Source organism: Mugil cephalus, chromosome 11 (assembly GCF_022458985.1).
Source record: "Mugil cephalus isolate CIBA_MC_2020 chromosome 11, CIBA_Mcephalus_1.1, whole genome shotgun sequence".
Classification (NCBI taxonomy): Eukaryota; Metazoa; Chordata; class Actinopteri; order Mugiliformes; family Mugilidae; genus Mugil; species Mugil cephalus.
This window is the reverse complement of record NC_061780.1, coordinates 26,662,703-26,690,592: the sequence shown is the minus strand read 5'-3', so window position 1 is coordinate 26,690,592 and position 27,890 is coordinate 26,662,703. Positions and strand designations below refer to the sequence as shown.

Genomic DNA, 27,890 nt, shown 5'->3' with positions numbered 1-27,890 from the left:
ATTATTTCAACACAAACTGTATAAACATACATATATAAATATAATTATATGTGGTTTCTATCCAGGGGACATAAACCAAAATTAATTTAACGCCACAAAAAGACTCAACATCAGTGAAAAAAGAAAAAAGACTTTAATGCAAAAGACAGAAGATGTAAAAACTCCTTTGTTGCAGGAGAGAAACTTTCCACCAGGGGGCAGCAAAACTATCCAGGTACCACAGAGAATAGAAATCCTCCTTCTTCTTGGGAGGGGGTGGGAGTGAGGGGGTGAGGGGGGGTTCATGTGAGCCACTTCTCCATGCAGTTCATGAACACAGTGTAGTTGGAGTGCCAGAGAACGTGCTTCACCCCGGACTGGACGCACACCGACACGTCTCCACGGGCGTCCAGCGTCTTCAGTCCAAACGTGTCGTTCTTGTAGATCTTTTAGAGAAGAAGAAGAAGAAGAAGAAGAAGATGAGGCCACGGATCAGGCGTAACATTATGACCACCTTCCTAACATTGTGTCATCAGAGGATGGACATGGGCCTCCTGAGGGTGTCATAATGTTGTGGCAGATCGGTGTATATCAGTTAAGATGGGCTAAATAGTAGAAACTTCCCCTTCGTGACTCTAACAGCAAACGACGCCCCACGTGTTTTCTAAAAAACTGATTCTGGCTCGGTTCAGTTTTCTTCTACATGGTGTAAAGTGAATCGCTCGTACGCTTCTCACCTCCTGGTTCCTCATTTCTACAACGTTTTCGTTGCTGTCATAAAATCCGAAGTGGCTGCGTGGAGAAAAAAAAGAGGAAACAGTCAGTTCAGTGAAAGAGGTCTTGAAAGTTTCTGCCGCCTCTTTGACCAGAAAACGAAAACTTTGAGAGGTTTTAGAGCCTCGTCTGATTCCTGGCAGCTACGTCTGTCTGGAACCCTGTGGTTCTATAAGGAGGTTATAAGGAGGTTAATACTATAACTTGGTATCATGTTTGGTTTATTATGACCATGACTTGGTATTAGAGGTTTCAGAGAGCTGAGGAATATCTGTGGCGTGGCAAATAAAACTGATTTAGCAGAAAAACACTGAATTCTAGACGTGACCTCTGACCCAAGACTCAGAGTTCAAATACCTTTAACTGGTTTGCACATTTTTCTAGTTAAATAACTACTTTAATGCATCTTATTCTTTTATTATTTATTTATTTTTAATTTCTAATTTTACCGAATGAGCATGAATTAGGTTTTAAAGAAAGAATTAAGTACTGTAGTAATTAGCCTTATTTTTACATTATTATTTTATTCACTTTGATTCCTTACTTTGATTTTAATTATTTTTTTATTTTTTTATTTAAATGCATTCATTTATTCAATTGAGTGAGTGCGTATTGAGTGAGGAAGGGAAGTATGACATAATAAAAAATAAAATAAAATAATGATAATAAATGAAATGAAATAAAATAAAATACTATTTACATTTAACTGTCAATAATATTCTATTTCTATGAGGAAAAAATTTAAAAAATATATTAAAAAGATGAAGAGACGGCATTAAGAGTTTTTTCTAATTCAATGAAATCATAAAAAAATAAAACAAATGTTTTCTGTGCGAACCATCTTTAAATTTAGTGACTCGCTGGGTTCTTTCTTAAAAAGTAGAAAAAATTAGTTTCATTCATTTATATCAAATTTAATCAGAGATGAAATCAGGTAATAACTTGTAGATATTTAAGCATCATGTGAGATTTTCAGGATAAAGTAGGATGTGACTTATTAAACGGAGGCCGGGTGGTGTGCGTATGTGTGACACCTGGACTGCCACGGCGTGATGACGCCATCGTCCGGTCCTCCGATCATCACCAGCTTCTTGATGCGCAGGAAGTTTTCCCTCCACGCTGAGGAAACACAAAAACAAAGAAGTGTGTTTCTTCTTTTCACTCGACTGTGACGGGACGTTTCTGGTGATCTAAGCCTCTACCTCTCTGGTCTTTGTGAGGTATCTCCCCGTTGAGCTTAGGCAGGAAGCTGTTGTACTCCAGGTACTTGGATCTGTGGTGAGGGTCTGTGCAGGAGTCAGAAATATATCCAGTATGTGTTGGTTTACGTTGGAACTAAAGACCTCGTCCTCATCTCTTACCGTTCCAGTAGTCGCAAATCGACACCTTCTGTCCCAATCGTTTGTAGCAAATTAAGTAGACGGCCTTCTTCATGCAGTCAGGAAATATATGCTTAGGTAGTCTGTGTCTGTGGAGGGAGGCAGAGGGGAATCTACAGGATGTAACGTATAAAACATGTTAAATGTCCTCATGACTTAAACCTGAAGCTGTCTGACCTCCGTACTGCCCGGCCAGAGGAGACGACAGTGAAATGAAGGTGTTCACGTTGTGGTCGGGAATCATGGAGAGAAGCGCTCGACAGATTAGACCCCCTGTTAAAAAAAGACGACAAAACGAGACAAACGTCCTGAAACTCTGACCAACGCAAAGTGTACGAGGGGAAAGTTGTTGTCCCCACATGCTTCAAGGCCACCGCCTGCATATCGGAGCTGAAACAGCCTCAAAAATGACCTGTACAGATGTTGTACATCGATAGATTCGTCAACCAACAGCTTTTAGAAAACTTCAAAGCTGAGCAACCAGATCTCAGACAGATGGAATCCAGTCGGTACGAGCCAGAATAAACACTTCAGAGACCGTCTGAAGTGTTTATTCTGTTGGCACAAATAAAACTGAAACCACTTCATCATGTATGCAGATGATACAACAGACAGTTATATCATCTTACCATTAGTTAGCATATGGTATCGTACATTATCGGATTATATAAACAGTCTTTTTTATCCTGCATTATCTTGTGTGTTAGCTTACTCTATCATATCAAAGCATTGTATCACAGGTTAGCGTATTATATTGTATATTATCTTATTGTTTGTATCTTATCCTATTGCTTATCGTATCATATTGTGTCATGTCGTATGATATTGTACCGTATCGTGTGGTATCACATTGTATCCTATCCTGACTTATCGCATCCTAGTGTATCGTATCGTATCCTATCGTATCGTATCGTATCATATTGTGTCATGTGGTGTGGTATCGTATCGTATCGTATCGTATCGTATCGTATCGTATCGTATCATATTGTGTCATTTCGTGTGGTATCGTATCGTATCGCATCGTATCGTATCGTACCGTATCATATTATATCATATCGTATCGTATCATATTGTGTCATGTGGTGTGGTATCGTATCGTATCGTATCGTATCGTATCATATTGTGTCATTTCGTGTGGTATCGTATCGTATCGTATCGTATCGTATCATATTGTGTCATTTCGTGTGGTATCATATCGTATCGTATCGTATCGTGTTATATTGTGTCATTTCGTGTGGTATCATATCGTATCGTATCGTATCGTGTTATATTGTGTCATTTCGTGTGGTATCATATCGTATCGTATCGTATCGTATCATATTGTGTCATTTCGTGTGGTATCGCATCGTATCGTATCGTATCGTATCATATTGTATCATATCGTATCGTATCGTATCGTATCATATTGTATCATATCGTATCGTATCGTGTCATATTGTGTCATGTCGTGTGGTATCGTATCCTGTCGTGTCGTGTCGTGTCGTGTCGTGTCGTATCGTATCGTATCGTATCGTATCGTATCGTGTTGTATCGTGTCATATCGTATTGTATTGTATCATATCATATTGTATCATATCGTATCGTATCGCATCATATTGTATCATATCGTATCGTATCGTATCGTGTCGTATCGTGTCATATCGTATTGTATTGTATCATATCATATTGTATCATATCGTATCGTATCGTGTCATATTGTGTCATGTCATGTGGTATCGTGTCGTATCCTGTCGTATCATATGGTATCTGGTGTATCTTGTTGTATTGTATGGTAACAGAAGTTAGGACTGCATTGTAAATTGACGGCACGTTATATCTGAGTCCACTTCATCTGTTAAGAGAAGCTTTTTCCAATCTGACATAGATGGTTTGCTCTCCTCCTCTCTCAAACCATCTGTCTTCTCTTCGCTAAGACTTTCAGACAACAGTTTACAGCCGTTTAAACTATTGGCACCAGATTCTGGTCTGGTCTGCAGAGACAAGTCAAGCAAGTTTCTTAACTGACAGAGTTTGCTAAAACTGAACTTCCCACCAGTCTTGAGACGACCTGCTATCTGTTGTCTTATACTTGGGACAACCTGTGAGAGACAGACCAGAGACACCAACTAGCAGAGCAGTTTTAGTGTCACCTCAGTGCAGCACTGTAGGGAGCCTCATTCTTGAGTTAGCACTTTTATATTATATATTATTTTTGTCACTCTAGAGGAAGACATTTGGTTGAAAGGTTGAATGTGGCCAATGATTTTGTATGTTTACATGCTCGTGGAAGTGTGCACATACAGTGTCTGTGTGAAAGTGAGAGAAAGGACCTTGTGAGAAGCACAGAAGATGGACACCATCAGCAGCGTCTTGCATGATGGAGTTGACCTTCTTCACAAAGCCGTCGACCTGCTTCCACATCGGTGCCAGACTGCACTTGTCATCAAACAGATCAATCACCCACACCTTGGTCCCAGGATGCACCTGGACATTTAAATAAAGAGGAATGAATAAGCTTTTAATCACCAGTGTTAGGAGGAGGACAGTCATCACTGATTAAATCAAGCATCAGGAAACTCTCAGCCCTGATCATTAATGGTATTATCAGCCTGGTTAGATTCCTCTGAAATAAAACCTGAGGAACAGAAAATCACACGGGAACAGAAATCATCACCTAGAAGCCGCATTCTGATTTTCACTTCAGCATCGTGTCAAACCTCCAAAATAAGTTTACAGGAAGCAGGACGTTTTGTACACGTGCTGTAATGAGTTATTATATATTATCTGAGTCATTATACCGTTGCGCTCGTCCACAACATGTCATTACACTGTTAATTCACACAGTCGATCCTGCACAGGATCTGAATCTGAACTCATTTAAAACAGGGGTTTTACATAGTTTTTCATAACATCTTGACTAAACACTGGATTAACTGAATCATCGACTTGAGTTCCAAGGTTTAAACCTTTAAATCATTCATCAGGTTTAACATAGTTTATAATTATTACTGTGGAAAGAAACAGCCCTAACTTTATATTCCACTGCCTCCTCATGTTTTCTGTTGAAATCTCAATGAAATCTAAATTTACAGTGAATAAATAAAAAATAAATCCCCTTTTTTAGACCCTTTAGCTGAACTGACGCTGAACCCTGCAGCCTCCTACCTTCTCGATGGTCCTGGTGAGGTTTTGCATCTCCCTCGGTCCGTCAAACAGTCCGTGCACGATGATGACCGGCTTGTAGCCGTCAGCGCAGACCGCCACCATCAGCAGCAGCAGCATCAGGGGGGGCAGAGGTCTGGTTGAGACCCACCGAGGCTCCATGTCCGGACCTGGTCTCACCTGGTGAAGACTCAGAGGAGACAGACACCTGGAACAGCGCTGATCACTGATTATCTCACGCTGTCTGCTGGGGGAGTGGAAAGGAGGCGGGAACCAGGTTGTTTCCTCTTTACACTGTTGATGTGGTTTTTTGTTTTTGTTTTATATGGGAGGTGTTTAAATACCACATCCGTTTTCAGTTTTGCACTTAAACATCAGCAGCTCAGTTTTTTTAGAGCAGTCTCAGTCTGGATTATTAAGCATCTGTTTTAAAACTGTGACAATCTGACTGCAGCTGTTTAGAACACAAATAAATATGCACATTTCCCTTTTCTCTTGACTTTAAATCAAAAGAATCAAATTGCAAATGAATTAACACAGGTGCACAAATGACTCTTGGCTTGAACCATATTTATATTTTGTATTTACAGTACGAGGTGCATGCTCACCTTTGTGCTGGGGTGGATGGAGAGGCCAACAAATCACCACCTCGGTGTAAATCATAGTGTTCTGCTGGAACAAGGGCATCACAGGGAGGAAGAAGCTGGAGGCCACGAAGGAAGTAAAGATCCAAAAGCACTTTTCATACAAAATGTAGCACGAAATGCTTTATACAATAATCCCACGTGCACCCCCCCACCCCTCTCCAACACAGGCACACACCCACATTTACTTTCACTATTCGTTTTTTGAATATTCATTCATGCAGCAGATTCTACTTCCTGAGGAAGCTGAGCTCCTTCATCGTGTGCAGTAACATGCTGGAGATCTTCTCCCCTTTTCTCTGCTGGGGGAACAGAAACACAGTGAATTAAGTGATGAGGAAGGCTGGCTCTGTCATTGGCTGCACACGGGAAACTAATCTAATCATTCATTAATTAATTGAATAGTGGAAGTAGTTCTCCGTGTGGCCACAGGGGGGAAGTGGGCGCTGCAACCTTTGACGCAGCCTTTAGTCTTCTTCGCTCCTTTTTCTGTGACAGCGTGCGTAAAGCTAAGATAGAAAAGCTAAGCTAGCAAAACAACAGTCACTCCTGGAGTTTACCTGTGGCCGTGAAAGTGATGTTTTAGGAGCTATGAGGCGGATAAGTCCTTTTTATTGTCCTCTGGGTGTCCTCAGTGCGGACTAGTGACCTAACGTCTCACCGGAGTTAGCTAAGTTGCTAACTCACAGGCTGCTACTTCTGTCGTAAATACAACGTTTGGAAAAGCGGTAAGTGGAGTTGGCTCCTTTTTCTTTGTCTTAATAAAAGTCTAACAGTAATTTTTTATAACCCAGACTGTGAAACAATTAAATAAAACACGAACTCTGCGCTCAATTTACAAAGTGAGCGTCAAGTAGGAAATAAATCCTGTGTGTTGTGGTTCACCTGGTAACTTGCTGTTTTGCTTCTTTCGGTTAATCCAGTTCAAGTTTAACTGATCAAATTCAAGATTAAAGAAGTTTATTTGACGTTTGTGCGGAGAGGCAGATAACAGGACACAGAAAAGACAAAAAAAAAGACATATACGTTTGTATAAGGGGGGAGATTAGACCATTAGACCACAATATAGTATAATACACTGTAAAGGAGGTAACGAGCTCTTATATGTACATAATGTTCACATTTTATTGCACTATGCACGATTATTTAGTCTTGGCCAAGAGTCTCACTGTGTCAGGGAAGAAGCCACACGTTTCCCAATTTATGCTTTACTAAATGTCTTTATCTGATCAGAAGCTTTAGTTCCTAATCCAGAGGAATAAATCTCTGATGTGGTTTAGTTTATATTATTTGCATCTTGTGCGAGTCTGATGTGGTAATAATATCGTGTAGGTCTCCCTTTAGATATTAGGAAGGTGGTCATAATGTTATGCCTGATCGGTGTAGTTTTAAAAATGCTAAATATATTAGTTCACATATTGTCAGATGAAGAGATCGGTTAACTAACCTAAATGTCGCGTTTAGTCTCTGTTGCTAATTTTAAAGTCCTCTGCCATGTGAGATTCATATGATCATTAAAACTGATCAGTTATTTTTTTAATGCAACTGCTTTTTTTTCACTTTAAAATATTTCTCAGTAGCAACAAACGACTCTCAGATCTTCAGGTAACTTCTGAGCTGCATGAGTAATGCAGCGTTTCACAGTCTTTTGTTCTAACGGTGGAGGACGGATGATGATGACGTGTTGGTGTGTTTCCTCCTCAGCAGGGACCATGGCCAATCTGGAGCAGTGGGTGAGCGACCGCCTCCACGACATCCTCGGCCTCAGCGACCGATACGTGTCTCAGTTCATGATCGGCACCGCCCGCAAAGCGTCCTGTCCCGAGGACTTTGTGAGTCGCCTGGAGCAGACCGGGACGATCGACATCGACCCGACCGTGACGGCCTTCGCCAAGGAGCTCTTTGAAAAGGTGCGTTCGGGGAAAAATCTGAGAGCTTGACTTTTAGTCGGTGGTAATCAAATCTAACAAATCCGTGTGTCGCAGATTCCTCGCAAGCAGGTTGTGGAGAAGCCGTCCCGAGAGTTAGAGCGACAGGCCATCGAAATGGACAGGAAGAATCGGACGTACACGCTGCTGGAGGACAGCGAGAGCGAAGAAGACGCCGCGAGGGAGAAGCAGAAAGGGAAGAAGAAAAGCAAAGACAGAGGAAACAAGAGGAAGCACATCAGACAGAAGAAAGGCAGCGAGTCGTCTAGTGAGGAGGAAGCACCTAAAAAGTAATCAGCACATATATTTTTATTTTATTTTCCTGCAGTAACTTTCACGCAGGTTCTATTATTTTCATGTGTGTCCAAACAGAAGACGCCTGTTTCACATTTTGCACATTTGTTGCACATAGCTTGGTTTGTTTTGCATTTTTAATTTCTCCATTTCTCTTTATTTGGGATTAGTAGGAGCTAAGAGCAACGTCTCTGAACACGAAGTAAAAATACATGTCCTCATGAGTGGATACTGGGATTATTTCACTCAATATATAATTATAATAAATCACCAATATGTAACAAAATATAAAACTATTAATATTACGTCTCAACATCGCTGTGCAAAGATAGAATTGCAAATACTGAAGTCTTTAATAGTATTTGCTAATTAGCAAAGTTATAGCTCGTTGCTATTGAAAGAATTTGCCTGTTATATTAAACTAGAAAAGTTAAAAAGCATAAATAAAGAAGTTTCGACTATGAAATTTGATGAGGTTTTGCACCTTGTCCACTTCTGTTACGTAATCGGCTGCAGAAGGAATCAGAGGTCATGTTTTTACACAAACTAGTGTCTAGTTATGAGGATAAAAGTTTAAATGAAGCAGAATAATCTGCCACAAAGCTGAAACTTAACGTCCCCGTATGAGGACGCAGGGTCTCAGGAGGTCAAATTAAACAAAATAACAAGTTAATAATAAGTTGGACATAAAATGAGCCAGTTCTGTGATATTCCTCATTTTATCATGAACTCTACATTTTTTACATGAAATCATTAATTAATCAACCTGGAAAGGACACTTTTCTAGACACGCAAGGATCTGAGCCTTTAAAACTGAAATATTCTTCACACAGACGTGACTTGATGCTGTTTTCTCTAATATCAGGGGCAGCTCAAACCAACGGGACGTCAGGTCCGTGAAGAAGGAAGATGATGAGGAGGAGGAAGAGTGGGAGAAGGAGGAGAGGGAGCGACTGCAGGACATCGAGGAGAGGGACGCGTTCGCTCTGAGAGTGAGGGAGAAGGACAAGGACAAGACCCGAAACATCGCGGAGAGGACGGACAAGAAGGTGGGAGACGAGGGATGAAGTTTAAGCTGCTTCGTGCTTTTTCCCTTTGAAGAAACTATTCATGTGTTTTTTTTTGTTGTTGTTGTTTTTCTGCAGGCTTACGAGGAAGCTCAGAAACGTCTGAAGATGGCTGAAGACGACCAGAAGAACATGGTAGGTTCTCCCGAAGAGTATTTATTAGCAGAGAGTTGTTGGATCAGTGGAGCAAAGGAAAGCAAACGTTTCGTCTTTTGTCTCGGCAGCTGCCGGAGCTGAGGAAGCGTTCTCGCTGGGACTATCTGAAGAAGAGGGAGGCGGAGAAGCTGGAGGACCTGGAGGCGGAGATCATCGACGAGGAGTATCTCTTCAGCACCGACGACATGACGGAGAGGGAGAAGAAGGAGCTGGAGTACAAGCGCACCCTCCGAGACCTGGCCAAGGATTACAAGAAGGCTGGAGCCAAGGAGCAGGAGGAGAGGAAGAACAGATACTACATGCCGGAGGAGAAGAGAAGCAAGGTACGAAAGTAGGGCCGAACGATTTTAGATCGCCACCGTCTGGCCATTTAAAACTCTGAAAATGAGACAGACATCCATAAAGGTTTGGTTTCTGTCTAGGTCAAGAATATTAAAAATGAAGAGGTTTCCTGTCTAAAATTTAATGTGCAATCATTCAAAAAAAGATTGATTCAAAATATAATAAGGTAACACAATATTAGATGCATGTGTAGCATAAAATCTTCTCTCCGATATTGAACTGCTGAATGTTTCTGAACACAGTGCTGAGATGTGTTGGTCGTGTGATTTCCAGTTAAGCTCATTGTTGTCCATTCACACAACTCCCACTTTAACTCTTTGACTTCCACACTAAGAAATACAATTAATCACGATTAAATATCATTGATTTTTAATCTATATTAATAGAGTATTTTGACTGAAGCTGTATGTTGTATATTTTCCAGCTGTGATCATCTCTTCCAAAGCGCTATAGCTCAAAACGTGTAAAAGCCACAGCTTATAAATAGAGAAATTAAGCATATTATTGTCTACTTCTACAAACATGATCCACTGTCATTTTTTTCGACCCGTCTCCTGGAGTCGCTGCGCATGGAGAAGAGAGCGCTGGTATTTGAGGGTAAAATCTCTAAAAGGTGAAATAATGCAGCTGTTTGTTGTCTGAGCCAAAGAGAAGAGCAACAAAACTCAAGTGCACAAGCAAACAGACTTTCCAGTTGCCCACGAGGCCACAGTGCGTCTGACCTGACGCTGACCAAGACTTTCCAACTAGTTAAGAGCTGTTTTCTCTCCAGTCACGTGACCAAATCAGGCTTTATTTTATAATTGCAAATTCAATTAACCGTTCAGCCTCGTTTCCCCGTCTCGCTCTCTCCGTTGTGCAGGAGCTACCACAGAGGGACCTGGAGCTGGAGGAGACGCCCATGGAGCTGGGGGGGGAGCAGGGCCGCTGGGAGGAGGAGAGGCTGAAGACGGCCTCCCTCAGCTTCGGGGCCAAGAGGGAGCGAGAGCTGGGGATGAGGAAGGAGCAGGAGAAGTACGAGCTGATCCTGGAGGAGGACGAGATGATCGACTTCGTCAGCACGGCCATCACCATGAAGGGAACCCGCGCAGACAAGGTGGGTTCACCTTAAAGATATAAACACAAATAAACACAACTTATGTTCTCTGCTCCAGAGATGTTAAACCCTCTGACTCTCCCTGGAAGATTTGTCTGTTTGGCCAAATACCCAAATGCCAGTAAAACAAAAGAGAAGACGTTTTGATGCTACAGGGACGTGGCTTTGCTTTTTTGTTTTTTTTGTTTTTTTTTTAACTTAAGTTCACACTTGGACTCACCAGGACAAGCTTAGCATCACATTCTGCTTCTACATTTTCATCTCCGTTGCATTTTTCGTCTCGTCTGCAGGAAACGGGCAGAAATCCATTTTTCTTTGAGTATAAAGTTGGTTCAAGGGAAGATTTTGTTCCTCAGACTGTCCGAGGTGCGATAATACATGTTAAAATAAAAGGTGCACGTAGCACTTTACGTCTCTAGAGGGAGCCACAGAACTTCTGATAAACTGATCCATGAAGTGCAAGTTACGTGTTCCTGTTTTAAATCTTAAATCTTAAATCTTGCATGTGTAAAGATCCCAATCAGAGAGCACAGAAAAAGCTGTTATCTTCAAAGTCTGGAGGACAAAAAGCTTCAATAAAAACGAGTCTTCCAAAAAAACGAGGCCCTCATGGAGCCCGTCTGTCCCGATGTCAAAACGTCCCCGTCCCTGGTAAAAAAAACCTCTAACCTGTCTTCTTGGTCGTGGCCTCATTCAGGAACAGGAGGCGGCGTCTCTGTCGCAGGCGGAGATGAAGAAACTGTCCATGCAGGAGGTCCGACGCAGCCTCCCCATCTTCCCCTACAGAGAAGACCTGTTGGCCGCCATCAGCGAGCACCAGATCCTGGTCATCGAGGGGGAGACGGGCTCCGGAAAGACCACCCAGATCCCCCAGTACCTCCTGGAGAACGTGAGTGCACCGAACATGCAACAACATGCACTGAATTCATCATTAATCTGGGTCAACAAGCCCAGTCACACCATGAGAACCTTCCCAGAAGACATTCACTCACCTGCAGAGGCTTAAACTCTTAAAGTAACAGCGCAACTGTTTGAGAAATGAGCCTGTACAGAAAATATAAACACAGCTAGCATCTGGGTGTAGCTTAGCTTAGCTCGATTGTGTGGAAATACTTAACTAAAGATGCCATGTCAGTCCCACAGACTGTAAATAAAGATGGACGGCAGTACAGTTTCTCTAAAGTGAAGCCAAAGCTAGTAGAGCTCCCCCTGGTGTCTGGAGGCTGTAGTACAGGTCATAAGCTCCGCCTCCTCCTTGTTAGTGGGTGGGACTAAAACACATCTTTCTTTAGCAGTAGGTAGTGTCAGTTTTTGGATGGTTTTAGCTCGTTATTTGATGCTATATAGAAACAGAATGTGGCATTTAAAAAAATAAAAAAATAAAAAATCTTTAAAAATGTGGATGTAGAGCAAAGTGTCGTTTTAATTAAATAAAAACTTGCAAGATGGCGCCCCCCGTATCCCTGGGAAAATGGCATCATCTTGGCCAATGACTTGGCGTTGTCCATATTTATATACAGGCTATGCTCAGTCCTGAAATACAACCAAAGTTCTGCTGCGGTGCATCTGCTAACGCTAGCAGAGGAACGGTCCAAATCATCTGGACATCAGTCAGTCAACAAACGTCCTGTGGTACCAGAGAGAAGGAAGCTGCACATCGACTATTTGATAAAGTTATTAAACCTGTAGCTGCAGAGAAACACCTGCTACACTGTCCTCATCCAACGACACACTGTGGAGGACTGTTTTCATACAGGCTCTACATGTCTACATATCACGTAACGTATCTCCTTCATCAGGGCTACACCAAAGGAGGCATGAAGATCGGGTGCACGCAGCCCCGCAGGGTGGCGGCCATGTCGGTGGCAGCCAGAGTGGCAGAGGAAATGAGCGTGAAGCTGGGCAACGAGGTGGGACTCACGGCACTGACATCTTCAGCATCTGTACGCCAGATGTGTCGCGTTCCCTCCGCGAACTAAATTTACATTTTCCTCATCCAGGTGGGCTACAGCATTCGGTTCGAGGACTGCACGTCGGAGAGGACGGTGCTGAAGTACATGACGGACGGCATGCTGCTCCGGGAGTTCCTGACCGAGCCCGACCTGGCCAGCTACAGGTAGCGTGCTCACACAGTGGGATGGTTGTTTCATTTAGGGCCAGGTGTGTCTTTACCGCGTCGAGTTTCCAGGAGGGACGGAAACATGGAGATTCCACCTTCCTGCTTAATAAGAAAAAGTGTTTCTGTTCCTCCTGCAAACATGCAAACATGCAACATGCAAACCAGAGAGAAACCGGCACATCAAGAGTTTACACCACCTCCTTTAGATCTGACGGGATCAGTCTGTTCTCGCTCCAAAACATCATCTAACTGTCTGGAGTCCAGAGTACAATGGATTCCTTCTGGTTCTACCTTTATATTTCCTGTTAGAAACTGTTCAACCTTGTTCCTTGTTTGGTTTCTTTCTTTTAAGCTCAATGACTTTGCAGTTATTTCTTTATCTTTATTATCCACAAGGGGGAAATGATCTTTTTAAACAAGACACGCATCCATACAGACACAAGATGGAATAAGTGAATAAATAAATACATTACTCAAAAAAGAAGGATGAAAGAGATTAAAAACAAAGAGACTATTTGACAATATACACAGTAAAAATTATGAAAAATGAAAAAAAAAAACATCAAATCCCAGTAGAAAAAAGTTTGAATTTTTAGAATTGTAATCTGTAAACTGTGAGTTATTAATTCAACAAAGTTATTTGCAACTATTTACAATAAAATGCAGAAAAAGCATCAGTAATAATGTGTAAATGTGTCTTTGGCTGCAGTCGCTCCACAGACTGAATATAACCTCACTCCCACAACTTTTCCTTCTCCTTCCTAGCAACAACTGACGCATCGTTTCCTGATTGGTTGATGGGAAAGTTGTTTAGTTGTGTTTATTATTACTTTTTTCTTTCTATCATTTGAAGCTCTCTCCTCTCGTTTTCCCTTTTCACCGTTTCTATTTAAAAACTGATCTATAGTTTGAAGTTTTCCGCTAAAGTTGAAACTCGGTGAGAAGTGTCTCAAGGCCAAACACTGCAGGTGAATACAAGTTTTCTGTGAATTTATATTTAAAATATGCAAATGAGGAGTTATCTCCTTCAATTTGTGCTCGTTTGCATACGTTTGCAGAACATGAATCTGAATAATGGATAAAGTAAAGTTCAGAATTCTTGTTTCATTTTGTTAACATGTCAGATCTCCAGGTATTTACTGAGGGAATGTTGGATCTCTCTTCTTATCGCTCCATAAATCATGTTTTCAGGAGTAAAATGTTCTATAGATCAGGCTCTGAATGATACATGATAAATCTCCTCTGTAAATACCTGCAGAATGTAGTTAGGAATAAATGAAATGAAATGAAATAAAGTTTGATTTGTGTCAGAGCGACTGAAGAGGAGATTTCTGGCTCAGAGCAGCAGAAAAACTCGTCCTTTTACCAGAGACAGTTTACGACCAGATGAACTCAGATGAGTCTGACTTCCTCTCTCTTCTCCTTCATCTGGCTTTTCTTTGACTTTTCACAGCATTTTTAAATGTCCCTCTCACATAAATACAGACTAGAGGCAGAATATCTGGTCACTTTAGAACCAATCACGTTGAACCAATGAGACTTTAGCTTCAGATCAACCTTTCTACTTTCAGGATGTGACCATATTTGGAGCTGACTGACTTCTGCAGGAGAAAAAGAGCTTCACAACAGTTCCTCATAGACCAGATAGAGAAGAGGCGACAGTAGAAAGACGACTTTTAACCAGATTAGGGTTAAACTAGAGGCGTAACGCGGACAAAGTGCAGTGAAATTAACACATGAATGAGGCAAAATAGCAAAAACAAATCTCTGTTTTTCTCCGGAGGGTTAAAATAAAAGCTCCCAAAGTACAGAAACCATCTCAGCCTCCTCCCTCTCTGTGTCCCTGCAGTGTGATCATCATAGACGAAGCCCACGAGCGGACGCTGCACACAGACATCCTGTTCGGCCTCATCAAGGACATCGCCCGGTTCAGAGCCGACCTGAAGGTTCTGGTGGCGAGTGCCACTCTGGACACCGAGCGCTTCTCCAGCTTCTTCGACGACGCGCCCGTCTTCAGGATCCCCGGGCGGAGGTTCCCCGTGGACATTTTCTACACTAAAGTAAGAAGCCGGTTCCGCGCTTCGCGTATTTTTACATATTTATCGTTTTTAATCGTCTGGAATAATGGAAATAAACAATGTGTGTCTCCGAAGGCTCCGGAGGCCGACTACCTGGAAGCTTGCGTGGTGTCGGTGCTGCAGATCCACGTCACTCAATCTCCCGGAGACGTCCTCGTCTTCCTCACTGGACAGGTACTTTCAGGGACACGGATCCGTTTCCTCTTCCTCTTAGATTTCAGCTTTGTGAGAGAACCGCTTGGCTGATTTCTGATCTTTCTTAAAACGCCTGCTGCAAACTAAACGTCTACTTGTGCACGTCATCGTGTTGCAGAAGGAAGTTTGTCGTATCATCTTATCGTCCTCATGAATTGCTCACATCAGTGAACATTCAGCAAACATTCAGTAAACACCTTGTTTCCTCAAAAAACAAAAAAGAAGAAGAAGAAGCTGACATTAGATTTTCTGATTTTCCCTACGTTCAGCTCTGATGAAGCAAATCAGTGAAACATTGATGCATTAAAACCCCACTGGCCTTTTATAAATAGGAGGGAGACATTTACTTTGTTGTCTCATCCCCCAACTTATACCAATCAGCCACAACATTATGACCACCCACAGGAGAAGAAGTAAATAACATCGATCAGCTTGTGACAATTTAATGTTCTGCCGGGAAACTTTTGGACCTGGTGTTCGTTGGTGAGGATGTTACTTAGACATGTAGCCCCCACATAGACCAGACCAGAGTCCCCCCCCCCCCATATGACACCACAGGACCCCTTCAGACCCGTGTTCACTAGGTCTGACGTGGCCAAATTCTGTAAACTGTTTAAATGTGCCCAGCTTGTTTAGTTTGGGCCCGTGAGGCTGCAGAAGGTGGGTTTTTCTCAGCGCCGCTGTCCGTTGCTTCCTGCAGGAGGAGATCGAGGCGTGCTGCGAGCTCCTCCAGGAGCGCTGCAGGAGGCTCGGGTCTAAGATCGCCGAGCTGCTCGTCCTCCCCATCTACGCCAACCTGCCCTCCGACATGCAGGCGAAGATCTTCAATCCCACGCCGCCGGGAGCCCGGAAGGTGAGACAATGCCGCATTCCTGGGTTATTGTTTCCTCACACAATTGTCCGGGCTCTAGTAGGTCAGCGTCGGCACTAATATTACAAGTTGGCACATGTAAAACGGTCACTAGTCTGTAGCAGCAGGTTATTTCTCCGTAAAGATAAATGAAGACAAAAAGCTTTCTGTTCTGCTGTGTGTCGTCTTAACGTTTCCCCAGAAGTGTTTTTTATTTTTCTCTGCTGTGTTTGGTTTTCTCCCCGTCAATCCATCCAAGGTGGTGGTGGCCACCAACATAGCAGAGACCTCGCTCACCATCGACGGCATCATCTACGTCATCGACCCGGGCTTCTGCAAACAGAAGAGCTACAACGCCCGCACCGGCATGGAGTCGCTCATCGTCACGCCCTGCTCACGGGTGGGTAGCCGTCGCTTTTATCAGTGTCTAACGAGCTGTTAATAATATACAGCCGAGATTATCTGTGGCCGTCACACACGCCGATCAGGCACAACATTATGACCTCATGCTCCTAACGTTGTGTAGTTGACTCACCAGAGAATGGACGCGGGTCAGTGGGGGGGTCTTTGACGGGAGGCAACATGTGCTCTTCTTTCTTTATGTTGTTTTTTTGTTTTTTAGTTGTTCCTGAAGCGTTTTTATGTGTGTGTCTGTTATCAAGGAGTGTCACTGCTGTGGGGTGGGGGTGCCTGGTCTGGTCTAGGTGTGTGCTGCATGTGCATACAAGTTCAAAATCAAGCAACACAGGTGATGTTTGTCAGATTGTTGCATGAAATGAGAAAGTTATTGAGCGAGTTTCGGTCTCTAAATACTTTTTTTTTTTTTACAAAGAAACTCGGGGTCAAACTACATTTCTGCTACTGTTGCGCTATACAACTTTTATTTTTATCAACGCAAGAAGTTCTCTCGTCGATTTTAGCACCGGTACAGTTTCCTGTGTGATTTGCTTCCTTGTTTATGTACCTTTTAAATTCCCAAAGTCACCTCCTGGAGCTGCTTAGACAGATAACGTACCGACGGTGTTTGGTGAAAGGGAATTTTACGTGTTCACGCCCTCGTTCTGGTGCAAATTACAGAATAACCTCCCAATTATGGGATAATTTAAAGCTATGATTAAGGACCATTTGAGTGCTGAATGCACATGTCCTCTTAGCAGCCGCTGATCAAAATGTAGTGATGTGTTTTGTTGGGATTACTTCCTGGTTAATTAAAGGTGATTTATTTTTAAAAAATAGTTTAAAAGTAACATCGTCATGAGTGAATGCCAGGTTCAAGCCTCAAGAGTCTCAGTGTTTTTCCACTTCTCCTGTCAGTGGTCATAATGATGTGGCTGATCGGCGTATGTGTCCGATTCTAAAACGTCATTTGCTTGACTTGAATCTTTCTTTTTAGGTCAAAACTGAGATGCTGAGGCAGCGTTTTGTCTCTCAGCTCTTTAAGTTCGTCTTAAAACCATAAATAAATAAACCATAAATACTTTATTACTTCATTAGGTTCAGACACAGTTGAAATCTCTCCCCATTCAGAGCAGCTAAATCGGCCTCTGAGCGACATTATTAATCTGTTTTCATATTCACGTGTTGGAGGAAGTATTAATCAGGAAGTGAGGCGTGTGAGTTCACTGCAGTTCACGGAATAAAACCTCAACCACTTCCTCTTTTGTTCGTTAGTTTATTTTGCAATTAATGTCTTCAGTTCTCATTTTGTCAAACGTCACATCTCTTTGCAAGCCGGTGCCTATTTATTGTTACTGGTGTTATTAATAAATAATAATCCCTCCCTTTGTGCGGACAGAGAAGAGTCGCAGTTCATTCTACCAGTCTGACTAAGACTAATGTGAGGGTGTGGAGTTTGTGTTTTGTTTCGTGCACATTTCACTGAGTCATGTCGTTTGTTTTCGTGTCGCTCGTGAAAAGGCCTCGGCCAATCAGAGAGCCGGCCGAGCAGGTAGAGTGGCTGCTGGGAAATGTTTCCGCCTCTACACGGCCTGGGCCTTCAAACACGAGATGGAGGAGACGACCGTACCGGAGATCCAGAGGACCAACCTGGGAAATGTAGTCCTGCTGCTGAAGAGCCTCGGTGAGAGGAGACAGATGAGGAGACAGGGCGGGAAAAAGGCTGCAAACTAAGAATGCTTTCACAAATATAAATGATGACGGTTTATTTTTTATCAATTTACAAAATGCAAAGTGAGCAAATAACAGATAGTTACCTTCAAACCAGCATCAGTCCTTATGGCTGCACTTGCACAGACTCAGGGATTTAGTAGGATTGTAAATGCAGTGGTCGACCAAATAAACAAAACACATCAAGATTATTTCCCTTCAAAAATCTGAAGCTCAGAACTGTCAGAAACCAGAGGGACCCAGGTTCATCATCTCCTGTATGGACAAGTCTGGACACACGTGGTCTTCATGGAAGAGCTGCAGCCAAAAATCCATCTCACTGACATAGAAACAAGACCAAGAGACTCAACTATGAACCAAAACATAGGAACTGGGCTCAGAAACATCTGGACTGATGAGTCAACCTGTGAAATATTTGTCTGTAGCAGAAGTCAGTTTGTTCAGCGAAGGACTGGAGAGAGCTACAATAATGAGTGTCTGCAGGCAACAGTGAAGCATGGTGGAGGCTCCTGGAGAGTTTAGGGCTGCATTTCAGCAGATGGAGTTGGAGATTTAGTCAGGGTCAATGGTCCTCAATGCTGAGAGATACAGGCAGATACTGATCCATCATCAGTACCATCAGGGAGGAGGAGGACTGGCCCCAAATTTATTCTGCAGCAGGACAAAGAGCCCAAACATCCAGACAAGGTCATTAAGAACTATCTTCAGAGGAAAGAAGAACAAGAAGTCCTGGAAATGATGGCATGAACCCCCCAGAGCCCTGGTCTCAACATCATGGAGTGAGTCTGGATCACATGAAGAGACAGAAGGATCTGAGGAAGATCTGTGGTTAGTTCTCCAAGATGTTTGGAACAACCTACCAGCTGAGATCCTTCAAGAACTGTGTCCACGTAGAAGAACTGATGCTGTCTGAAGGCTCCAGATATTGATTTGATTTAGATTTCTCTTCTGCTCACTTCCATTTTTGAAAGCATTCTTAGTTTACAGCGTTTCCATCCTTCCTTAAAACTTTTGTCTTATTATTATTTTACCAGTTTCTATTTGCTGTGTCTATTTCTTTCTTTTTGTTCTTGCAGGTATTAACGACCTGATCCACTTCGACTTCATGGACCCGCCTCCTCATGAGACTCTGGTGCTGGCTCTGGAGCAGCTCTACGCCCTGGGAGCTCTCAACCACCTGGGGGAGCTCACCAAGGTGCGAACTCACGGCCACTATTTATCACACTCGATCCGTATTTTTACAATAATAACGGCGGATCAGGTGACACTGCCGCGTCTGAAACCAGAGCTAATAGATGGAGAATATTTAACCTGAAACTGATTCCTGCTGCAGAAGCATCAGCTAGTTTTAATATAAACAGGAGGAGGAGGAAGGAAGAAGTAGTGTGTTTTTCCATGTTCATCCTCCCATGTTCAGTCTGCGCTCAGAGATATTTGAGTGTTTTGTTTTTCTGGTTTAATCTGTTTGGATCTGTCCTCCGTCCGTCTGCATGTTTGCATGAGAACATACCTGAGACGAGCATCATGTGACTTACTGACAGTTTGCAGCTGTTCTCCCCAAACCTGCTCGTGTTAACGAGTGAATATGAGTTTAAGTCTGGTTCATTATTAAATGAATGAATGAATGAATGAATGAGTTTCATTGGTTTCCTGTCTGTGTGCAGCTGGGTCGCAGGATGGCCGAGTTACCGGTGGATCCCATGCTGAGCAAGATGATCCTGGCCTCGGAGCAGTGAGTCTGACACTAATGTCATAACACACCAACCAACCAGCCAACCAGCCACAACATTATGACCACTGGCAGGGGAAGAAGTAAATCACATTTAAACCACCTTGTGATGGAGCAGAGTTCTGCTGGGAAACGTTTGGACCTGACATTCATTCATTCATCATTCATGTGGACGTTACTTAGACATGTAGCACCCAAAAATTCACCCCGAACTAGATCTGAACGGATGAAGAATCTGTGGGATGATCCACCGAGGCCCCTCCCTGCGTTTCTGCAAGTTGGAGTTGGAGATTTGGTCAGAATTACTGGTCCTCGATGCTGAGAAATACAAGCGGATACAGATCTGCAGCCGAACAAAGAGCCCAAACATGCAGCCGAGGACGTTAGGAGCTGTCTGCACGCGGTGTTAGGGAGGTGGTCATAATGTTATGGCTGTTTTTTTTTTTTTTCCTTCCCAGGTACAAATGCTCGGAGGAGGTGCTGACGATCGCGGCCATGCTGTCTGTGAACAACTCCATCTTCTACCGGCCCAAAGACAAGGTGGTGCACGCGGACAACGCCAGGATGAACTTCGTGGTGCCGGGCGGAGATCACCTGGTGCTGCTCAACGTCTACACACAGGTACCTGCACACCTAGACACCTGGACACCTGGACACCTGCACACCTGCACACCTAGACACCTGCACACCTGCACACCTAGACACCTGCACACCTGCACACCTAGACACCTGCACACCTGGACACCTGCACACCTGCACACCTGGACACCTGGACACCTGCACACCTGCACACCTGCACACCTGCACACCTGCACACCTGGACACCTGGACACCTGCACACCTGCACACCGGGACGACGATGTCTGACGTCCCTGAAACATAGAACCACACCAGAGCTTTCGGGTTTTTCATGGCACCTGTTGTGTCAAACATGTGGACAGTTACACAAGCTTCATGTGCGTTTATCTAAAAATAAGAAGAAGAAGAAAAAGAAACGAGCAGCTTCATTGGTTCAGGAGAAGAAACAACAGACTCTCTCATTTTATTTATTTAATATTTAACTTATTGCAGCCTGTGGTTTCCTCAACTCCCAGTTTTATAGAGGTGGCGACGAGGGCAAGGAAAGGAGGGAGGGAAAGAAAAGCAAACAAATAAAGGAAGGAACAAAGGAGGGAAGGAGGTGAAAAAACACAATGAAGGAAGGAAAGAAGGGAGAAAGGATGGAAGGGAGGGAGGGAGGTAGGAAGATAGGGAGGATGGATGAGGAAAGGAGGGAGGAGGTGGAGGAGGATTCAAAGGGGAGGAGAAACACCGTCCACCATTTTGGTTCCTCCCTCCAGATCCTCCTGATGTTAGCGAGAGAGGAGCTTATGCTAACGTTATCTATTCATGCTAACGTTATACATTCATGCTAACGTTATATATTTATGCTAACGTTATACATTCATGCTAACATTATAGATCCGTGCTAACGTTATAGATTTATGCTAAGGTTATATATTCATGCTAACGCTATATATTTATGCTAACGTTATACATTTATGCTAAAATTACATTCATGCTAACGTTATAGATCCATGCTAACGTTATACATTCATGCTAACGTTATACATTTATGCTAAAATTACATTCATGCTAACGTTATAGATCCATGCTAACGTTATACATTCATGCTAACGTTATATATTCATGCTAAAGTTTTATATTCATGCTAACATTATAAATTCATGCTAACGTTATATATTCATGCTAACATTATATATTCATGCTAATATTATATATTCATGCTAACGTTTTATATTCATGCTAACGTTTTATATTCATGCTCATATTATATTCATGCTAACGTTATATATTCATGCTAACGTTTTATATTCATGCTAACATTATATATTCATGCTAACGTTATACATTCATGCTAAAGTTTTATATTCATGCTAACGTTATATATTCATGCTAATATTATATATTCATGCTAATATTATATATTCATGCTAACGTTATATATTCATGCTAATATTATATTCATGCTAACGTTATATATTCATGCTAACGTTATACATTCATGCTAACGTTATAAATTCATGCTAATGTTATAAATTCATGCTAACGTTATATATTTATGCTAATGTTATATTTATGCTAACGTTATATATTCATGCTAACGTTATACATTCATACTAACGTTATAAATTCATGCTAACGTTATAAATTCATGCTAACGTTATATATTTATGCTAATATTATATTTATGCTAACGTGATATATTCATGCTAACGATGTGTATTTATGCTAGTATTGTATTTGTACTGCAGAGAGACTTGTTTCCTTTTTATTTATTTGACTGATGCGGTCGTTTCCCGCTCAGTGGGTGGAGAGCGGCTTCTCCACACAGTGGTGCTACGAGAACTTCATCCAGTTCCGCTCCATGAGACGAGCTCGGGACGTCCGGGACCAGCTGGAGGGTCTGATGGACCGCATCGAGGTGGAGGTGGTGAGCTCCGACGGAGACAGCGTCCCCATCCGTAAGGTCAGTCTCTGCCAGGGAAGGACAAGACGCTGAACACGTTCTGACACGATGCTGATCACGTTACAGTGAAATCAGCTGCTTCACTGCAGGTTTTCAGTAGGAAGCTGTGGAGGAAAACTGTAGCAACTAAAAAAAACTTTTCTCATGAGACGTTCGTCTCACAGTAAAACCAGAACCATCTGTTGTAGCTTATTATATAGAAAACATTAACATGCTAAAAAGACGACAACAAAACACAAGCGTCGTGAACGTAGAGAGATTTTCCGATTCTCCACCGTCAGATTCCAGCGCAACTTCTTCGCACGTGTGATAGTGGATAAATATTTCTCTTTGCACAGAATGATTTTTAGAAGCAAACGTTGATGCACTGTACAGGCCTGTGTTTGGGTGACGCTCGGGTTAGAGCTGTGTTAGTGTCGGGTTATGTTAGGTTTAGGTTTAGGATGTGGCTGCTTCCTCCTGACTCATTTTCTGACTCTTGTCGTAGTCTGGTTTGTGGTTGTACTTCAAGTGGTGGAATAAATTAGCTGCGTTGCCATCCTTAGCCTTTTTTATTTATTCTGAACCATATTATTGACGATGAGCTACGTCGTTGTGGCACATTTATCGCACGTTCTCGTGGCGGTAAACTGTGAATTCCTAATCTCTGCAGACGTCAACAAGCCCGTGTGACATAACGAAGCGGCTCCGAGTGTCAGTGGGAACTTTTCAACGGTTTGCTCCTTCGCTCGAGGCCTTGTTGACTCTGACCTCACGCGCAGCCACAAGTAAAAGTTTATCAAACAGACTTCTTATCTTACATAACCAAAGAACTTCTGTCTGTGCGAATGTAACCAGCCTCACGTTTCACTTTCTGGAACAAAGAGTTTACTTTTAAGGCCTTTTACATAACGTCTAACAACACTGAGGATGTAACGATGCACTCGACTCGCGCTTCGATACGGTTTCAGATTCTGGGTTAACGGTGCGATTATGACTGAAAGTGATTCATTTCTTTATTTCTGTGGTCGGATGTAACTTCGAAACACAAACTCTGCAGTGAACTCATATATTTAGATACGTAAAAGCTACGAGCTTCGATTCTTAACGGCCTCATGATGCGTCTTTACAAACCCCATCAACACCTTCCAAGTTCCCGTGTTCACACCTGGTGTTAATTAATTAATCAATTAATTAATTAATTAATTAAAATGTGTGTCAATCAGCAGCAGCGCCACCATGTGGTCAGTAGAATATTGTATCAGCTGCTGCCTCTGATGGATCTCTACCTACCACTGGACCAGAACCAGGGACACATGGAAGGAAGGAAGGAAGGAAGGAAGGAAGGAAGGAAGGAGGCAAGAAAGTAAACAAGGGAAGGATATAAGGAAGAAGGGAAGGACGGAACAAAACAAGGAGGGCAGGAGGAAAGCTAATGGAGGAAGGAAGGAATGGGGGAGGGAAGGAGGCAAGGGAGGGAGGAAGGTAGGAAGACAGTGGGCCAGAAAGTAAACAAGGGAAGGATATAAGGAAGAAGGGAAGGAAGGAAGGAAGGAAAAAGGAAGGAGGAGGAAGGAAGGAGGAAGGGAAGAATGGAGGAAGGAGGAGGAAGGAGGAAAAGGAGAGGGAGGAAGGAATAGGAGGAAAGGAAATGGCAGAGGAGGAAGGATAAGAAAATGGCAAGAAGGAAGATAAGGAAGGAAAGGAGAAGGGAAGGAAGGAACAAAACAAGGAAGGTAGGAAGGAGGAGGGAAGAAAGGAACAAGTAAGGAAGGAAATAAGGGAGGGAAGAAGGTAGGAAGGAATGAGGAAGGAACGGGGGAGGGAAAGAGGCAAGGAAGGAGGAGGGAAGGAGGCAAGGGAGGAAGGAAAGAGGAAAATTGGCAGAGGGAGGAAGGTAGGAAGAAAGTGGGCCAGAAAGGAAACAAGGGAAGGATATAAGGAAGAAGGGAAGAAAGGAACAAAACACGGAAGGAGGGGGGAAGAAAGGAAATAAGGGAAGGAGGAAGGAAGGAGGAAGGGAGGGAGCAGGGAAGGAGGGAAGGAGCCTACCATGACTCAGGGATAATGTTGTTAGCATTGGGATTATAAAATGCTAACGCTAACACGTGTTTAGACCTGGTTCTGCTTCAGCTGCTTCATTCGTCTCCGTCAGATTCTCTGCTTCCTCAACTTGAACATGAACATCTGAGGTGAAAGGTCACGTTCAAGAGCAGCTCTGGAGTTTCTTCTTTTTCTTTTTTTATATTTATCGAGATAAGGAACAGATGGAAACAGATGAAGAGATGTCAGCGCCACGGCGCAGCACGGCCCCGCCTTCATTTTTTTTTAATTCTCCCGTTGACAGAACACACACAAACAAATGTAAAAGGAAACCTGTAAAGCAGCCGCGTGAGTGTGTGAGTGTGTGAGTGTAGTTTGTGAACACACACATCAACGTTGTGCGATAAGCGCAGGGCGTTTTGTTTTGTTAGCCGGGTTACACCTCTTCACATCACAAGTCACTGATGTCGCTGCTCTCAAACGAACCTGCAGACGAACAAACGCACATTTATTCTCTTCCTTGTTTATTTATTCATATACATGACCAGTTAAAGTGTATTTATCTATTTATACACAACGACCAGTCAAACGTTTGGCCCAACTTCCCCCTGAGAACTTTGACTGGTCGTGTATAAACAGATAAATACACTTTGACTGGTCGTGTAAACACAACCTGAGTTGTTGTTGTTGTTGTTCTTCCTGTTGTTGTGCGCTCAGTGACTTAGTCGTGAACCTGCCATGACTCAGGCCTGACCGGGGCCTCGCTGGCCCTTTAAGCGCTGGGTTTGGTGAACACACCCTGTTACACCTGGCCTAGATTACAGCAGGTGTGGACAGTCTGGGTGAATCTGTGAACAGAGGATCATCCGCACAAAGACTTTTAACCAAGTGTCTCAGTTTAATTTTAACATTTTAATAAAGTTGAATGTTGTCAGTCAGTAAAACTAAAACATCTCCTGTAGGTTTGTCACCAAAACCACGTCACTGTAGCATCAAAACTTCTTCTTCTGTTTCAATAATGGTTGGTTCGCGTCAAAGCTGCCGTAAATAGAAGAAGAAGAAGAAGAAGAAGCAAAATCCTACGACTAAACGTGTGTTTTTCTGTGTCCATGTTTATTAGCAGATGATTAGTAAAGTCTGTTCTGGTCCAGGTGCTTTTTATTCTGATCATAGTGGAATAAACTTTCTGTCGTGTGAAATAAAGACTCGCTTGTTCATGAACCTCTCTCTCTCGCGCAGGCGGTGACGGCGGGATATTTCTACCACACGGCGCGACTCAGCAAAGGAGGCTACAAGACGGTGAAGCACCAGCAGACGGTCTACGTCCACCCCAACAGCTCCCTGTTCGAGGAGCAGCCGCGCTGGCTCATCTACCACGAGCTGGTCTTCACCACCAAGGAGTTCATGAGACAGGTACGGGCGTCGCTTCACGCACCGTCCCCACGATGCAGCCTCGAGTATCGGCCGATACCGATACCAGTCCTGTCAGCAGCAGATGTTTCAGACTGTGCTGTTTGTTTGAAGTTGCTTTTTGTGACGCTGCTTCAAACGAGGTTGGTCGTATTAATCCACCACTGGAAACCTGATATCTCACACCTACTCCTGCTGCTTTGTTAGCAACTTAGCACATGCTGCTGCTGCTGGATCGAAGGAATAGATGGTTTGTGTCGGAGATTTTAGATGCAGGTCGATATAATCCGACTTTTTCCTGATTGTCGATCCTAGACGGGCCGTGGGCCAAAAACCAGCCCACCACAGGGTCTAATCTGACCCGGGCCACGACTTAAACTGCAGGTTTTTTAGTTTAAGTCGCTACTATTCTGAATTCATCTGGAGTCGTTGTTATTTATCGGTTATTTTTCTGTTACGTTACCGGATCCTGGAGATCAAATGTTGAGGGGTATGTGGACCCCTCAACTGTAATGAGATTGTTTTAAAGCACAGGTGTCAAACATACGGTCCGTGGGCCCAAAGCGGCCCTCCAGGGGGTCGAGTCAGGCCTGCAGCATGAATATGCAAAGCGGGAAACAGGACCTGATTTGTCCCCTGTTTTAGTCAGAGAAGCGAACAGACGGCAATGAGCTCAAATTACACTTATTTTTAGGAAGAGATTTCATGTTTTAAAGGATGTTTTATTAAATATAAACTTGTTCTTCTTTGCACCGAAACAAAATGGGTCTGAATGCATGTGGGCCCTGAACTAAAACGTCTGTTTTCAACGCGTTGAATAATTGTCCTTGTGCAGGTGATTGAGATCGAGAGCGGCTGGCTGCTGGAGGTGGCCCCCCACTACTACAAGAGCAAAGAGCTGGAGGACAGCAGCAGCAAGAAGATGCCCCGCAAGCAGGGCAAAACAAAGGAGGAGCTGGGCTGAGGAGCAGCTCAGGGCTCACGGGACCGATGCCAAGAGCAAAACACGGGAGAAACCTTTAAGGAGTGGAAGCATTGTGTTGTGTTGAGTTTGAAATGTGCAGAGTTCAGACTGACTGGTCGGTTTAATCGTAAACCGGCCGTGACGAAGACGAGCGAGGGCTCGGACTCACCGGGTGGGTTCGCCTGTCGCCTCCGAACGCACACCAGCCTGTTTGCTGACCGAAATAAAGAGACTTGAAGACAGAGGCTTTGTTAAAGCGTTCAGCACCAAACTGGAAGACTCACTCTGACTCTCTATCCTTAGTTTTCTTTTCTTTTTTTACGACAATAAACGTTTGCAGCCTCTTGATTTTTTTGTCCGTTTGCAGCTTATTTCCAAAATGCCCGTTTTCCTGTTTTCCTGGTTTTAGCTGCACCAGGGAACGTGCTATATTAAAGACACGTTATTTGAACAGTCACGATCTGGATTCAAAAATCACTCTGGACTTTTGAACCCGTCTTTCTTTCAGGTTTAGCACGCAGAATTTTTGTCCTGTTCCTCCGTGTTTCTGTTTCACGAAGTCTCACATAAACGCCACTGTTAATATTTAATGTCCCGACATTTAAATCCGTGTCGGCCCTGTCGCCCCCCACTCCCCTCCCGGTTAATATCCCCTGTGTTTGCCTCTCGCAGGGCGTCCGGCCTGAAGCTCGTCTAGTTCGGGAGCTGAAAGCCTCAAAGTGACAGCGCGGCGGTGGAGGTATGACAGGAATGAGACGCACTCGTGCTCTTTGCTTTTTCTGCAGCTGCTATTGTTTCTCAGGACCGATGTCACTCAAAGATACGTTAACTTTCAGCGCGTGAGCTCGAGCTGTTATGTAAGTTGATCTGATCCAATCTGAAGCCGCACACGATCAGATGTTTCCTTTTAATTAAAAGACGAGTTAATGATACTTTCCTGCAGACGCACAAAAATAAAAGTCATCCAAGTGGAAAAGGCCTGATTATCTACATATTCCACATAGAAGAAAAACAATAAAACCACACACCGGTACTTCTGCAGCTGGTCCGACTGGTCTGACGAGAA

At 43.3% G+C, this 27,890-nt stretch overlaps 1 protein-coding gene and 1 pseudogene across 2 annotated transcripts; one reads left to right on the top strand and one right to left on the bottom strand.

The window, feature by feature from the left end:
* Positions 1-110: 110 nt before the first annotated feature.
* On the bottom strand, positions 111-5,531 carry LOC125016166 (annotated as a pseudogene).
* Positions 5,532-6,350: 819 nt separating this feature from the next.
* dhx16 (DEAH (Asp-Glu-Ala-His) box polypeptide 16) lies at positions 6,351-27,172 on the top strand. Of its 2 annotated transcripts, none has more exons than XM_047598417.1 (21): positions 6,351-6,645; positions 7,625-7,827; positions 7,903-8,135; positions 9,005-9,188; positions 9,285-9,341; positions 9,431-9,685; positions 10,567-10,800; positions 11,498-11,689; positions 12,600-12,710; positions 12,801-12,916; positions 14,769-14,979; positions 15,073-15,171; positions 15,893-16,045; positions 16,302-16,442; positions 17,960-18,122; positions 19,246-19,364; positions 19,834-19,901; positions 20,357-20,519; positions 22,267-22,428; positions 25,690-25,863; positions 26,696-27,172. In XM_047598417.1, exons 2-21 carry the CDS (start codon positions 7,630-7,632, stop codon positions 26,822-26,824), a joined length of 3,162 nt encoding a protein of 1,053 aa, XP_047454373.1. In that variant the 5' UTR covers positions 6,351-6,645; positions 7,625-7,629; the 3' UTR covers positions 26,825-27,172. The 2 variants fall into 2 exon arrangements, with proteins under 2 accessions (XP_047454373.1, XP_047454372.1); XM_047598416.1 differs by having other exon boundaries at positions 6,352-6,645; positions 7,622-7,827.
* Positions 27,173-27,890: the final 718 nt, after the last annotated feature.